Genomic DNA, 15,515 nt, shown 5'->3' with positions numbered 1-15,515 from the left:
TATAGAATGCTCCTGGTCTACAAACAATTATCTTCTCTCTAATTCTCTACCTACCCAAATTCAATCTAAACTTCAGCATCCAGGTTAATTTGTACTTTTCCTGCTAATGAGTTTGCATGAATATATTTCTTCTCTGATGAGTTAGCTAATTGACACATTTGGTACTACTATTATGTTCTCCAATAGTTTTTTTTGTTTGTTTGTTTGTTTTAATGTTTATTTAATTTTGAGAGAGAGGGACAGAGTGTGAGTGGGGGAGGGGCAGAGAGAGAGGGAGACACAATATGAAGCTGGCTCCAGGCTCTGAGCTGTTAGCATAGAGCCCGATGTGGGGCTCGAACTCATGAAATAGTGACCTGAGCCGAAGTCGGACACTTAACCACCTGAGCCACCCGTGTGCCCCTCCCACAGTTTTCTGTTTCCTGAGGTACCCCAACAATATTTTAAGTTTCCCAAGAGTAAGCGAAATCTTAAGACTCTTTCAGTCTCCTTCCTTCCCAATGTATTGCTGAGCATGGAGTAGATACTGAAAAAGTACTTGTAGAATGACAGAGAATAAAATTATTTCTTTATACACAGAGATTTTCTCTTAAGTTATACCTGAGATTTTATATTGCTTGTATTTAAAAGCAGTTGAAAGTTTTGTTTCACAGTCAGGTTTAAATATTGCCTAAAGTTAACATTATCAGATTAAATATGAAAAGTCTTCTGAACTGGCTTTAAAAATTTCTTGAGAATGCAGAGGTTTGTGTATGACATGTGATAATGAAATAAAATGTTCCAAAGATCAACTAAACCCTGCCTTTATATGTTATCTTTTTAAATTTTATTTATTTGATAATTTAAAAATTTCAATGTCTGAAAAAGAAATATTAGAAAAGAACATAATAAAAACCTTTTATTGCTTCAAATTTTTCACTCTCACCCAGAGCAATGGCCAGTCTGTAGTCCTATTCTATTTAAAACGTACTGTGTTGATTTTGTACATTGTTGGTATGAATGTAATTCGTAAAATTTCTCTAAAGAACAACTTTCTTTACAATATCTGTCAACATTTAAAAGAATATAACCTTTGCTCTAGCAATTTCATTTCAAGAAATTTATTCTACTGGTATTCTTGCACAAGTATACAAACAGGCATAATGTTATACTGCAGTTTTATATACAATAATAAAGAATACTTTTCAGAGCTTACATGTCCATCATCAGAGGACTAATTTTGTAAATGACAATTCATCCATAAATGTAATATTGTATGGCTACTGAAAGAATCATGAAACTAACATAATGGTATCTGTCAGTTGTATTTCAATTTTTAAAATAAATAAATAATGGGGTGCCTGGGTGGCTCAGTCGGTTAAGTGTCCGACTTCGGCTCAGGTCATGATCTCACGGTCCGTGAGTTCAAGCCCCACGTTGGGTTCTGTGCGGACAGCTCAGAGCCTGGAGCCTGCTTCGGATTCTGTGTCTCCCTCTCTCTCTGACCCTCCCCCGTTCATGCTCTGTCTCTCTGTGTCTCAAAAATAAATAAACAATGGGGCGCCTGGGTGGCTCAGTCGGTTGAGCGTCCGACTTCAGCTCAGGTCACGATCTCACGGTCCGTGAGTTTCAGCCCTGCGGCGGGCTCTGGGCTGATGGCTCAGAGCCTGGAGCCTGCTTCCGATTCTGTGTCTCCCTCTCTCTCTGCCCCTCCCCCATTCATGCTCTGTTTCTGTCTCAAAAATAAATAAACGTTAAAAAAAAATTAAAAAAAAACATAAAAAAATTAAAATAAATAAATAAAAGGAAGGAATCAGTTCATTTTTATGTACAAATATGGAGGCAGCTTTGAGACACACTGAGAATGAAATAACAAAAACAAAGCATACAGTAGTATATGTCATTGCATCCACACTAGTATGAGGCAAAACAGTTGTGCAGTAAATAACCATAATAGATATTCAGAACGGAAATAAAGCAATGTGAATTCACAGCAGGAAAGAATGTACACAACTACCTAACTTTAAGGAAAGAAAATATTATAAGTTTTACTGAGATTTCAACATTTTTGAGTGTAAAGGAGGATATATATGTATGCATATACACAGAATATCTTTGGAGGGTTACACAAGAAACTGTTAAGAGCTGTTGCCTTAAAAAGAGACATAGGGTTAAGGATAAAAGGAAACTTAGGTTTCACTGTGTACTTTTTGGCACTGTTTAAACTTAATAGAAATGTGTCTATTAGCTATTAAAAATGAAATATTTAAAAAAAGGAAATAAAAAAAAAATAAAGCTTACCGGGCTGGACAAGTGGCTTTGTAGAGCTGACAAGACCTGCTTTCCTGTTCACTGATTTTTTTTAACTGGAAACCTTTTCTCCTTGGCCCATATTGACACTCCATTACCACGGCTCTACTCCCTGTAGGCCAAAACCAACTATTGATATTAATTGAAGTATCCGTCTGTTCTGGACACTAGAATAAAAATAACTTAGTGGTGGCAATGTCAAAATTTACACTTTCGATTATGCAACTTTAAGGAAAGAAAACATCAGTAAGTCTTACTAAGATGTATAAACATATAAATTTAAGAGTTTATTGTAATATTTACCAAATGTACATTATGGTAAAGAAATTTGATAATACCACATTTACTGAATGTTAACTGATATTTACATACATATAATTTTTAATAATAAAATTTGCTACCTTATAAGTAGAAATTAGTAAAAGGTACATTTGTTAGTAAATATTGTCATTTAAAGTTTTATTTCATTTTATAACTATTTATTTCCTTATTTCTATTTGTACTATTAGAATACAGTAGTCCCCCCGTATCTGCGGGGGATATGTTCCAAGACCCACAGTGAATGCCTGAAATGATGGACAGTACTAAACCCTATATAAACTATGCTTTTTCCTATACATATATGCCTATGATAAAGTTTAATTAATAACCTAAGGCACAGTAACAGATTACAATAACTAATAAAATAGAACAATTATAACAATATACTGTCATAAAAGTTATATGAATGGGGTTTCTCTCTCAAAGTAATTTATTGTACTGTACTCACCCTTCTTCTTCTTGTGATGATGTGAGATGATAAAATGCCTATGTGATGAGATGAAGTGAGGTGAATGACGTAGGCATTGTGATGTAGCATTAGGCTACTACTGACCTTCTGACAAAACGTCAGGAGGATCATCTGCTTCCAGACTGAGGTTGAGAACAGGCAACTGAAACCTTGGAAAGTGAAACTGCGGATAAGGGGGGACTACAATTATGTAATAACCAGCCTATAATATGGCCCCCAATGATCCCTATTTTCCTAGTACTCATGTCCTTGTGTAATTCCCTCCCCTTGAGCATGGGCTAGACTTATTAACTTACTTCTAATGAACATGGCAGAAGTGACAAGATGCTATTTTTGATACTAGGTTATAAAAAGACTGTGACTTCCATCCTGGGTACTCTCTTGCTCTTGCTTGGATTGCTCTCTCTGGGCGAAATCAGCTGTCTGTGGTGAGGCAGTTCTGTGGAGACACCCATGTGGCAAGGAATAAGCCACATGAGTGAGCTTGAAAGCACATTCTGCCCCAGCCAAGTGGTGAGATGACTGTAGCTCCAACCAACACCTTAATAGCAAGCAGTCTTGTGACAGAACCTGAGGCAGAACTACCTTGCTAAGCAGCTCTTGGATTCCTGACCCAGAGGAACAATGAGATAAATGTTTGTTGTTTTCAGCCATCAGGTTTTGGGTAATTTGTTACATAGCAAAAGAATACAAATAAGTGGATGTGAAAACTATAAAGTTTATGACTTTAAGTCAAATATCCAGTTCCATGTAGAGTATAGCAGAGCACAGCAAACTTTTCAAATTTAAAATAAAAAACACCAGTCATAAATAAAAGTGTTGAAAAAGCTGACATGAATTAAAAATTAAAATTTTTTAATTTAAAAGACACCATAAAGGTAAAAAAGTTTAAAAAACAGTATTTTACAACACATATAACAAAGAATATGCAGAATATAAAGAACTACAAATAAGCTTTAAAACTAAAGAACCAGGGGTGCCTGGGTGGCTCAGTCGATTGAGCATCCGACTTCGGCTCAGGTCATGATCTTGCTGTCAGTGAGTTTGAGCCCGACGTCGGGCTCTGTGCTGACAGCTCAGAGCCTAGAGCCTGTTTCAGATTCTGTGTCTCCCTCTCTCTCTGCCCTCCCCAACTCATGCTCTGTCTCTCTGTCTCTCTGTCTCTCTGTCTCTCTCTCTGTCAATAATAAATACTAAAAAAAATTTTTTTTTTAAATTTTTTTTTCAACGTTTATTTTTGGGACAGAGAGAGACAGAGCATGAATGGGGGAGGGGCAGAGAGAGAGGGAGACACAGAATCGGAAACAGGCTCCAGGCTCTGAGCCATCAGCCCAGAGCCTGACGCGGGGCTCGAACTCACGGACCGCGAGATCGTGACCTGGCTGAAGTCGGACGCTTAACCGACTGCGCCACCCAGGCGCCCCAATACTAAAAAATTTTTAAAAAATAAAAATAAAGAACCAAACAGAATAATGGGCAGACTATTAATAGGTAATTCAGAAAGAAAAAATAAGATATTAAATGAACAAATAAAAAGATGTTCAACTTTATTACTAAATATGGAAATGCAAATTAAAGCAATAGTAAAATACCATCTCACACTCTGGATTGGCAAAAAAAAATTTTAACAATACTCTAAAATAACTGAACCCACTGATCAATCTTAACATCACAAAAAGGTGTTGCACATAGGTAGCAATAAGAAGTACACAGCACACCTATGAAGCGTTTTTGTACAATACTTTAATGGAGATTAAATCCTCATTTAATCAAGCCTCTAGATCTAATAGTTCACTGGAAATAGAGGAGATTTAAAAAAAAAACACGCTAAACTACATCACAGAGATGGGATCAGCAAAACTCAGAATATGACAAACTCTACAGGACAAACTACCTGGGGGAAAAGAGAAAATAAATTTTTAGATGAAAAATTTAAGAGATAAATTAACACAAATGTGATCTGTGAACTCTGGAAGTGAATTTGAACAAACCTACAGAAAAAGAATTCTTAGATAAGTAAAGAAATGTGAACTTTGGACATTCTATGACACTAAGAAATTAGTTAATTCTTTTAAAGTGTTAATAATGTAACTTCACTTAACATATGCATGTGTATAAAGAGTCCTTATCTTTTAGAGATATATACTTTAGCATATAATATATACTTTAGTAATTACACATAAAACAATGGGATATCTGGAATTTGCTGGAAAATCATCTTGGAGGTAGGAATGAAGAAGGGGGATATAAATGAGACAAGATTGACCGTATGCTAAGTGTTGTTGAAGCTAGATGATGAATACATGGAATCATGGGATTTCGTATATTGTTATATATGTTATATATATCTTTCTATACATATCTATATCTATATATATATGTGTGTATATATATGAGAAAATTTCCAGAATATATAAAGATTTTTAAAGTCCACAATGCTAAGTCATAAAGTGAATGAAGGAAAGGGAAATTTTCATACATTGTTGAAACAAGTAAAAATTGGTACAGGTCGTCATTCCCTCATGTACAATTCTGAAATAGAAAAAGTTCAGAAAACAAATTTTTTGGAACTCATTTGACTACAAAACCTGACCTGAATTTTACAAGGCTATTTATGTTCTTTTGTTTATCCTTCCTAGTGTGACTATCCATAAAGTATTACTGTGTTTGATTATGTGATAGTGTCTACAGAATACTTGCTAGGGCTATTCTGTAATAGTATCATGCTACATTCCAAAAATTCTGAAATACATGTGGCCAAAAAATTTTAGAGAGGAGACTTGGACCTGTAGAGCCACTTTAGAGAACAACTTGAAATAATCTTGTAAAGGGCATACTTTACAACTCAGCATCTCCACTTTAAAGCATACACCATTATCTTATTTCCATCTTCTCAACAGAAAATGTACACTGTCAAGATTTGACTACAGCATTCTTTGTAATACTGAAAAGTTAGAAACATCTTAAATGATCATTAGTGGCATTATTTTTGATATTACTGGTGATATGCTGGAATGTTATATATTAGTTAAATTAAGGTCTGTAAGTATCAATATGTACAGATTTCAAGAAATAAGGGTGGGAAAAAAAAGAAATAAGTGTGAGTGAAAATTTACATAAGAATGTCTGTAGTTTACTATTTATGAATATTTAAAAGTATTCAAAACAATATATTATAATAAAGACAAACATGTATGGCAATGTATACAAATATAGACTGGAAAGATACATACCAAATTTATGTGGTGGTTGCCTGTGGAGAGTTAACATGGGGATAAGATCTAGGGAGGGGGGAAATGTTGCGTTTCTTTTAGAAGATAGTGATGAAACCTGGGCAGAAGAGGTTACATTTATCTCATCTTCTTCTAAGTATCTTTTTTTTTACCCTCAGAGGTCCAGGATAAGACTGCAACTCCTCCAGCTGACTCAGTATTCCCATAGTCCTGAAATAAATCACTTATTTTTATGTTCTTGGGAGTCTGACTAGTCCTAGGATAAATCTCTGGGAATTGTTTGAAACCCTACCACTTCAGGGGTACCTGGCTGGCTCAGTTGGTAGAGCATGTGACTTTTAATCTTGGGGTTGTAAGTTCGAGCCCTATGTTGGGTGTAAAGATGACTTAAAAATCTTAAAAAAAACAACCAAAACTCTACCACTTTAATACACACTAGCCTGGTATTTGAGAATACCATATGTAACACATCTGATGTTTGAGTATCCTAGTCTTAGAATTCTGTTTAGTAACTCCAGATTGCATACAAATTCTATGTAGTAAGTCCAGAGTTACATAAAATGAACACATATTTGTCCCACAAGACAAATCAAGAGAAAGAAGAGAATACCTGAATTTCATAAAAAAAAATTCAACAGATACACATATTTAAAATCATAAAATTGCTATGTTAATGTTTTTATTTTCTATTTATCAATACATCTAAAGAAAGCATTATTTATTCTAACATAATACAATTTTATAATAAAAATAATTGGTTATATTTTATTTTTAGTTTAATATGCATTTTCATCAATTAACATTCAGCTGTCATCCACCAAAGTGAAAAATTTGGTAGAAAACTTTCAGGAAAACCACATTTTCACAGTGTATCATGGGTGTGGTGAACCTTTAAAAAAAATTTCTTTTAAAAAGTACCTGCATTGACAAATGGGATTCCGTCATATGGAACATATTGAGATTTCCACATCAAGCGTGTAGCTGGCTTGGCTGGACTTGGAGATTGGCGGGTCCCCCAAACACTCTGAGTTTGCTGCTTGTGAAATGTTAGGACACTTTCTAATTCAGTCTCACTTACACAGTAGCCACGGTAAGAATCTCCAATTTTCTGCATATTATAGAAATTAAATAACAAAATTATTAGCAAATGTTTCACTGTACCAAAAATTTAATGAAGTGATTTTCCAAGATAAAAAACTCATCAGTTTTTAAAACAGAATGTCATTCTCCTGTCAGATCAATGGTGTATTACAACCAGTGTATCTGATCTGATTTCAAGTAAATATTCTCCAAGTATTTGTTAGAGAATATTATTTCAAACTCATGGTCATACCATCAGTATCAAAATCTTGTTTGAGAGAAATAACAGTTAGGGAGGACAGCTTGAAGAATACATTATGTATCCATTCTTCCATATATTTAAATTTTACCCTTAGATCCAACCAGATCAACACAAACTAGCCATGAAGTACTGGCTCCCTGTGGAGCTTCTTTTATTGAAATTAATCTTGACATGACACAAATATTTTTGAAAATCTATGAAAATTGTGATGTATCTCCCATATTGAAATGATATCAAAGAATTTGCTCATTATATCAAGATTCTTTTTATGAAGATCCTTCTCTGAAAGAAAATCCTGTCTGAACCTAGAACCAAAAATAGTTAATGGTTTTATTTTATGGAAATCAACTTAATTACTTTTATCTAATGGACACAGAATTTAGTAACTAACTGGGTTTTCCCATTCTGAAATGTAGATGCTTATAGACAAGGGTGTGTGTGTGTGTGTGTGTGTGTGTGTGCACATATGTATGCGTGTGTGTATGTGTGTATGTACAGTTCATTAAGATACACATTTCTTACTTCCATTTTATCATTACATTCTTGTTTTTTATTCTTTTAATTTCTACCTTGTTAATATATTTTATGTATTTTTGTAGGCTGTCTTCATTCTTCCTAAAACAAGGAAGGTATAAGTAAATCGTGTAAATAAATTGATACTATCCACTCACAACCATGGGAGTATCCCTCAACAGAGGTAGAAGTTTTTTCTACACCAGTAGAGAAAATCTGTTAACTGTGATCTCTTACATAAAATGCATGAATTCCATGAAATTGGCTCCATGAGTATTTCCTCATTAAAGGGAACAAGAGCAACATTTTGCCTCGTTGCATCTGAGAGTGCAAATTGGTTCACCAGCAGCTCTGCTGGAGCCACTGAGGAAATCTGGCCAGGGTTCTTGTTCTTGCTGCATCTGCTCAAACCAGCATGGTCTGATGTGTGAATACAGCCTCAACATGTGCCGCCAGTGTTTCTGTCAGTACGTGAAGGATACAGGCTTCATTAAGCTGGACTATGTGAACTTCCTTGAATGGGTCATCCAAGATACCTACTTTAACTGCAGATATCCAAGATAACCTACCTTAATGCCAACTCATTGTACATAAAATAAAAATACTTCAATTGTGTTCTAATGTGACAAAAAAAATGGAGGGAATAAGAGCAGAGATATGGGACTAGGAATCTTGTTACCGTATTAGACTATTTCACCCTACAGGAATACATTTACCAAGACGAAATTATCACAATATTGCTGTGGATGTACTTTGGGCCATAATAAGAAGAGATAATCTGATGCCAAGCAATACATTATCTCCAATTTCCCCTAAAAATAATAAAATGTGTAGACTTATAAATTTTTTTCTAGCCTAGATATATCTTCACCAAAATACTGACTACCAATAAAAGTAGAAACTTGAAGTCCAGCTATGCCATTTTTTAAGCAAATAAAATGAATAGAGTTCATAATATTGCCAAAAAAAAAAAAAAAAGGAAAAATTCAGAATTAGTAGAATATAACCAGGCCTCTATCAGGAGATAAAAGTTTAATACAGTTTTGAAACTTATCCAACTACTACATTTTGGTGAAATCTAATAAATGCCCATAGAAAAACATTCTGTTGGGCAGTTTTAACCAGTTTCTTACAAGATGTATGACATTAGGGAAGCCACACACAATGTATCATGGTTGTAAAACAAGGTGATTTGGCCACATAATTGCTAATGCTTTAATTTTTGTAGCATTCTGTTAAGCTTATAATAATGATTTTAAAAACCGTCATCAGGGGCGCCTGGGTGGCTCAATCAGTTAAGCATCTGACTTCAGCTCAGGTCATGATCTCACAGCTTGTCAGTTTGAGCCCCAAGTCAGGCTCTGTGCTGACAGCTCAGATCCTGGAACCTACTTCGGATTCTGTGTCTCCCTCTCTCTCTGCCCCTCCCCTGTTCACTCTCTCTCTCTGTCAAAATAGATAAGCATTAGAAAATTAAAAAAAAATTTTTTTCCTTGGGATGGGCGCCTGGATGGTTAAGTGGTAGGCTTCGGCTCAGGTCATGATCTTGAGGTTCATGAGTTCGATCCTCGCATTGGGTTCTGTGCTGACAGCTTGGAGTCTGGAGCCTGCTTCAGATTTCTGTGTCTCCTTCTCTCTCTCTGCCCCTCCCCCACTCACACTCTGTCTTTTTCTCTCAAAAATAAAATAAACATTAAAAAAAGTTAACAACAACAACAAAAAAGTAATTTTCTTGGGATGCCTGGTTGGCTCAGTTAGTTGGTTGAGCATCCAATCCTGATTTCAGCTCAGGTCAAGATCTCACGGTTTGTGAGATCAAGCCCCACACTGGGCTCTATGCTGATTATGCAGAGCCTGCTTGGGGTTCTCTCTCTCCCTCTCTCTCTCTGCCCTCCCCTGTTTGTGCCCTCTCTCTCAAAATAAACAAATAAACTTTAAAAAAAGATTTTTAAAAAAATAATGGTAATGATAATAAATACCAAAGAATTTAAAGAGATATATAAAAGCTAAAATAATCATTAGATTATTTAAAGAAAAGATATATAGAACTTGCACTGGGATTTGAAGAATGGTTACAAAGGTAAACAGAAGAAAAGAAAACATATTAGGAAATGGAAATAAAGACAAGTGAAGGCAGAGTTAAAGAAAGATTCTGAAGTGTCTGTACAAAGTAGGAAGAGTAGGCTAACAAGAATAAAAGATGAGGTAGAGGAAAATTAGTAAATAAAATAGGACAAGATAAGGTAATACCAGATAATGAAAAACCTTAAAAGTTATGTATAGTGGTAAATGATATGGAAAAAATAACACTGAACCTGTTGGGCAGTGAGAAAAAATAATGAAAGCAATATTTAAAGCCAGGTAGTGTTTTAGAAAACTAGACAGTGGGGACCAGAAATGGAAGAGTCAACGAGCTTAGAGGGAAGGCTGTTACTGTAATTGAGTTTGAAATAACAAAGATCTGTGGAAGAGGCAGCCCCAACTGCCTCACAAAAAGAGAGAGGTTTTAAAGGAAAAACTGTGAGACTCAAGTGATTACTTGAATATGGGAAAGAAAGAAATTAGTCTAAAATACTGTGCTGGAATGTCTAAAGAAATGGTATTTATCATTACAGGGAAAGGGATTTAGGAAGTACAGCTAGTTGTGATATGGTAATTTAAGTTTAGCATATGGTGAATTCGAAGTGAAATTCAAGTAAAGCTACAAGAAAGTAGCTGGAGATCTGAGACAAGAGCAAGGCAACAATTAAAGGACCAGTGATATATATTTGGAAATCATTTTTATAGAAGTGAGAGTCGAAAGTTAGCAAAGTTGATCAGCAGTTCAAAAGATAAAGTGTAGATAAATAAGGTCAAACAGTTTAACTTAAAGAATTTCCATTGAGAACATGAAAAGAAATAAATGCAAGCAAAGAAAGAGAAGGAATGGTCAAAAGATAAAAAGTAGAGAAACATGATAGTGAAGTTTCATGAGACAAAGGAAAAGAGTTGCAAGAGAAGACATGATAGTGAAGCATGAAGGGATCTGTATGATCTCTGTTTCAACAGAGCTTAAAATCTCTAAGGAATAAAAGAATAGGTGAGATCAGAGTTAGCATACACATGAACAAAAATTACAGAACAGATAGTCTCCATTAGTTGGACTCAAAAGTGGACATTTGGGGATGCATTACAATCAATTTAGTGAATCTAGGTAAGGATTATCTTTAACTCACCTCACAGCTCCTAAGACGGCAAGCCCACATAGGTGTGTTAGAAGAAAGTGGCTGGAGAGGAGCCAGAAAGGGCTCTTCAAGCATTCTGGGAAAAGGGAGGAATATGTATATAAACACATATTGTAAGTTGCATTCACACAAACACACATGACATTCAACTGCTTTATCCCCTTAGCCAGTGTTAAAGACAATATATTGAGGTCATCAATAAGAAATTGTAGGGGCGCCTGGGTGACTCAGTCAGTTGGGTGTTGGACTCTTGATTTCTGCTCAGTTCATGATATTTCAGCTCATGGGTTCAAGCTCTGCATCTGGCTCCACAGATGAATCCGCTTGGGATTCTCTCTCTACCCCTCCCCTGCTCATGCACGCTCTCTCAAAATAAATAATCTTAAAGAAGAAAAGAAAAGGAAAGAAAATAAAAGAAACTGTAATAGTAGGAGCACCTGGCTGGCTCAGTTGGTAGTGCATATGACTCTTGATCTCAGGGTCATGAGTTCGAGCCGCACACTGGGTGTAGAGCTTGCTTGCTTACATACATACATATATACATAAATAAAATCTTTAAAAAATTGTAATAATAATGATACAGTGATGGATGTATTAATTTTCTTTAAACATTACCATCTTATTAGCTGTTAAAGCAAAGGCCTAAGTTTCTTCTTCCAAATATCTGTAGTCCCAATAAATTTAAGTGGTTTATATATCTCCCTCAATGCTTACTTTGCTGTCTTCTCATTATATAATTTTTTTTTCATTTACAAAAAAATGAATAAAACATCTTTAGGTGATTTTTTAAGAGTTAACATGATATTATGTCAAGTTCTAAGACTAAATGTCATAAACATTGTGTTAATTTTTAATATTTTCATAAACAGTTAAAAGAAAATAAATAATACAAAACCTATATTTCCCTAAATTATTATAAACAATGTTAAGGCAAAAATAAAAGCTGAAATAGATATTAATAAGAAACATTTAAACACTTTACCACAGAGGAATTAAATGCATAAGAGATGATTTTAGGAACTAGAATGGATATTTCTTTCTTTCTTTTTTTTTTTAATTCTAAAAACCCTATGAGTGTCAGATATTTTCAGATTGCTTCAAAAGATAACAGGCAAGTGTCACTGAGGAAAGGTAATACTTCAGACACTATAGCTTCTAGGATAGCCTCCTTGTTGCCAAGATGCCATTAAAATAATTAAAGATATTTGATAATTAGGTTAATGTTTATTCTATTTCCTGAATTTCTGATCTTTTCTATAGCCAGCCAGCTTTAGATGTGGTAATTTCAAAAAAGATCTCCATGATGAATTCAAAAGATGAACTTCTCTCTCCCACTGACTCACCTGGCCACGGTCTTTTTGGGCAATGTGAGGGATGCTTGTGGATGAAGAGTATAATTACTGGTATTGTCTGCTAGAACATCCACTCTTATGGTTGGTAAGTTTCTGTCACCGGGTTTCTCTTCAGAGACATCTTAACAGCAATAAAAAGAACAAAGCAACATCAATATCTTGAATAAGACAATGACAAGGTAACTAATTAGAACTCATACATTTGAAATAGGAAAGGCAAGATGTGCTCTAAAGATAAAGATAACAAAACTTATAACGCTTTATTGAGAATTTCTCTAATAAACTTGTTTAGTTTCAAATTATAATACTGACTACTGAAATTTTGTAATTAAGTTTTTGAAGCTTAAATTGAACAGCTAGGATATAAAAGTGGTAGAACTGTTATGTTAATTGTTTCATAATGTAATGGGAAAATATAAAACTCATTTCTAAGCCATGTTTATTTTTTTTCTGCAAACTTTCTTTTCTCTAAGTTTTAACTGTTAACAAAGACAAAGAATCATAACACTAAGGTAAAAATATCTACTCTAAATCATTAGCTATGAATGAACAATGAAACAGTGTAGCTATGGTGTTAGAAAAGAGAAAAGGAAGGGAAGCAAAAGACAACAACTAACAGGGATATTACCAAAGAGGTAAAGAATTAAAAAAAATGGGGAGCATGATTCTCCTTTCTGAATCTGAAGGAACAAAGAGGGAAACAGCAAAGAGGATGAAAAGAATAGTTAAACAAAAGAGTAATGAGTCACATGGCTAACAAAAGTATCGATAAAAATACAAAAGTAAAAATTTCTCCGGTAGCTATTAACATTATATTCTTGTTATTGTTGCTGTTATTATTACTGTTATTATAATTAAGAAGAATTTATTATGCTCACTGGTCATTTGGAAGGAAGCAAGAGTCAACCAGCTTCATAGAATTCCAAAATGAAATAGACAGCTAACCTAGACAGGGGTTGAAAAATGAACTTGAAATTTATTTGGGCTAAGAAACTTTTTCTAATTATTCAGTTCAAAATCTTACCCAAAGAGACCAATTAGCACTGACTTTCATGAGGTGATTTTCTGGAATATACATTTTTTGAATCTAAAATCCCCTATATCCCAACATTACTTACCCTGAGAGCTATTCACATCCACAAGCTGCCCCTGAGGAATAATTACTTGTGCCATTCCTGTCTGGGTAGATGGAATTACACGCAGCACCTGTCCATTTTCTGATGGGCTAGGAACAATCATCTTGGAAGCATTAAAAAAAAAAAAAAATGAAATGCATAAGCCAGCAATATTTTGACAGAATTATTACTTAAATAAATTATTAAAGACATGCCTACCTCTATGGTGGTTACTATTTATTTCCCTCATTTTATACAGGAAAACACTAAGGTACACAAAGATTTTTTTCCAAAGTCTTACACCTGGTAAGTGGTAAAGCCAAGTTTCAAAACAGGCAATTTAGCCATATGTCCTATGATCTTAACCACCTATGCTCTTAATTATTACACTTGGATGAGGTCTAATTACTTAGTAATATGAACAAGGCTCTGATTGGACTTAATATATTTACTTTTTTCTCCTTACTATATTATATCCCTATGTGTTTGAATTATTTGTGTGGTAATCATTTGTCACATGTAAAAACAGTACCTTGTTAGATGTCTAATTAAACAGAATTTATCTTTATATCTCTGAATTTATATATATATCCTATCTTGGTCCATGAGGAATACCATAGAATGCCCCAAAAGTCTGAAAATATAGGAAAAATCATAGATTACTTTTTTCCTTCAATTTAACAATTGAATCCATTGTCTCAAATTTAGAGGTCAATGAAAAGGGTGTTTGAAGCTGAAGAAAAACACTTTAACGCCTATCATCTGAACATAAAACTAATACATTATTTGAAAATAAGTTTATCCTATATTTCCAGACTTTTGGGACACTGTGTAAACTCTATTACCTAACACACTACTTCTCTATTGACATAGTGTTATTCTTTTACCCAAAGTCCACTAGCCTCAGTTCTCCCTAATACAAGTAACTCTTCATAATCATTACAACCCACTTTCCAAGACTGCCTTTTTGCTATATAAAACATGAAAACATTGCTGATGTCTGAGAGAGACTGTAGTCCTAATTTCAAGAGGGTCAATTGAAAAAATTTTAATTTGAGAAAAAATTAAATTGGAAAAAAAAACTTCAACAAGGTAGAATGCTTTAAATATAATCATAAACATTTCCCAGAAATTAAGAGTAGTAGTTGATACCCTCTCCTAATGTTTATCATTTCTTGAGAGAAAAATATCTTGCCATACCTTTTACCAATTCATTATGAAAAAGCAATTGTAAAGTCTGACGATGATAATTGCTTTACATTTGTTGAGAGCATACAAAATGGCAGGACTTTACATGCCTTACCAGGTTTAATCCTTATCACATGTATATGAAGTATATACATTTTATACTTGAGGAAATTGTCACAAGAGGTTACACAACTCATGCAAAATAACACAAAGTTACATAGTGATAAGTTGAAATTCAAACCCAAATTCAAACAACTACTGCTTCCCATTATCTGATCATGTTATTCAACTTAAAAAATGCAAAAATAATACAAAAACACTGCTGGACTTTAAAAGGCAACAGTAATAACATGGTTTTAAATTATTTTCTCCTTAGGGGAGCCTGGGTGGCTCAGTTGGTTAAGCGTCCAACTTTTGAGTTCAGCTCAGGTCCTGATCTCACAGTTTCATGGATTCAAGCCCCACACGG

General features: G+C 34.4%; 1 protein-coding gene, 1 non-coding gene and 1 pseudogene across 15 annotated transcripts in view; 2 read left to right on the top strand and 1 right to left on the bottom strand.

Annotated features, from left to right (window-relative positions):
• Nucleotides 1–15,515, bottom strand: part of CARF (calcium responsive transcription factor) — a 100,910-nt gene that overhangs the window by 63,843 nt on the left and 21,552 nt on the right. For 12 of the 14 annotated variants that reach the window (XM_045034308.1, XM_045034305.1, XM_045034314.1 and 9 more), the window contains exons 5-10: nt 13,862–13,982; nt 12,735–12,864; nt 11,383–11,467; nt 7,231–7,420; nt 3,059–3,096; nt 2,281–2,456 (exon numbers count right to left, since the gene is read on the bottom strand). In XM_045034308.1, the coding sequence (XP_044890243.1) occupies nt 2,281–2,456; nt 3,059–3,096; nt 7,231–7,420; nt 11,383–11,467; nt 12,735–12,864; nt 13,862–13,982 (740 nt within the window). The remainder of the gene's footprint in view (nt 1–2,280; nt 2,457–3,058; nt 3,097–7,230; nt 7,421–11,382; nt 11,468–12,734; nt 12,865–13,861; nt 13,983–15,515) is intronic. The other 2 variants (XM_045034310.1, XM_045034311.1) reach the window with 1 other exon arrangement.
• TRNAK-UUU lies at nt 6,617–6,689 on the top strand. The gene has a single exon. It is a non-coding gene; the product is annotated as a tRNA-Lys (tRNA).
• LOC111561937 lies at nt 8,330–8,731 on the top strand (annotated as a pseudogene).

This window comes from Felis catus, chromosome C1 (genome assembly GCF_018350175.1).
Source record: "Felis catus isolate Fca126 chromosome C1, F.catus_Fca126_mat1.0, whole genome shotgun sequence".
NCBI classification, from domain to species: domain Eukaryota; kingdom Metazoa; phylum Chordata; class Mammalia; order Carnivora; family Felidae; genus Felis; species Felis catus.
Note: the sequence above shows the minus strand (reverse complement) of the source record. Positions and strands in the feature narration are given on the sequence as shown.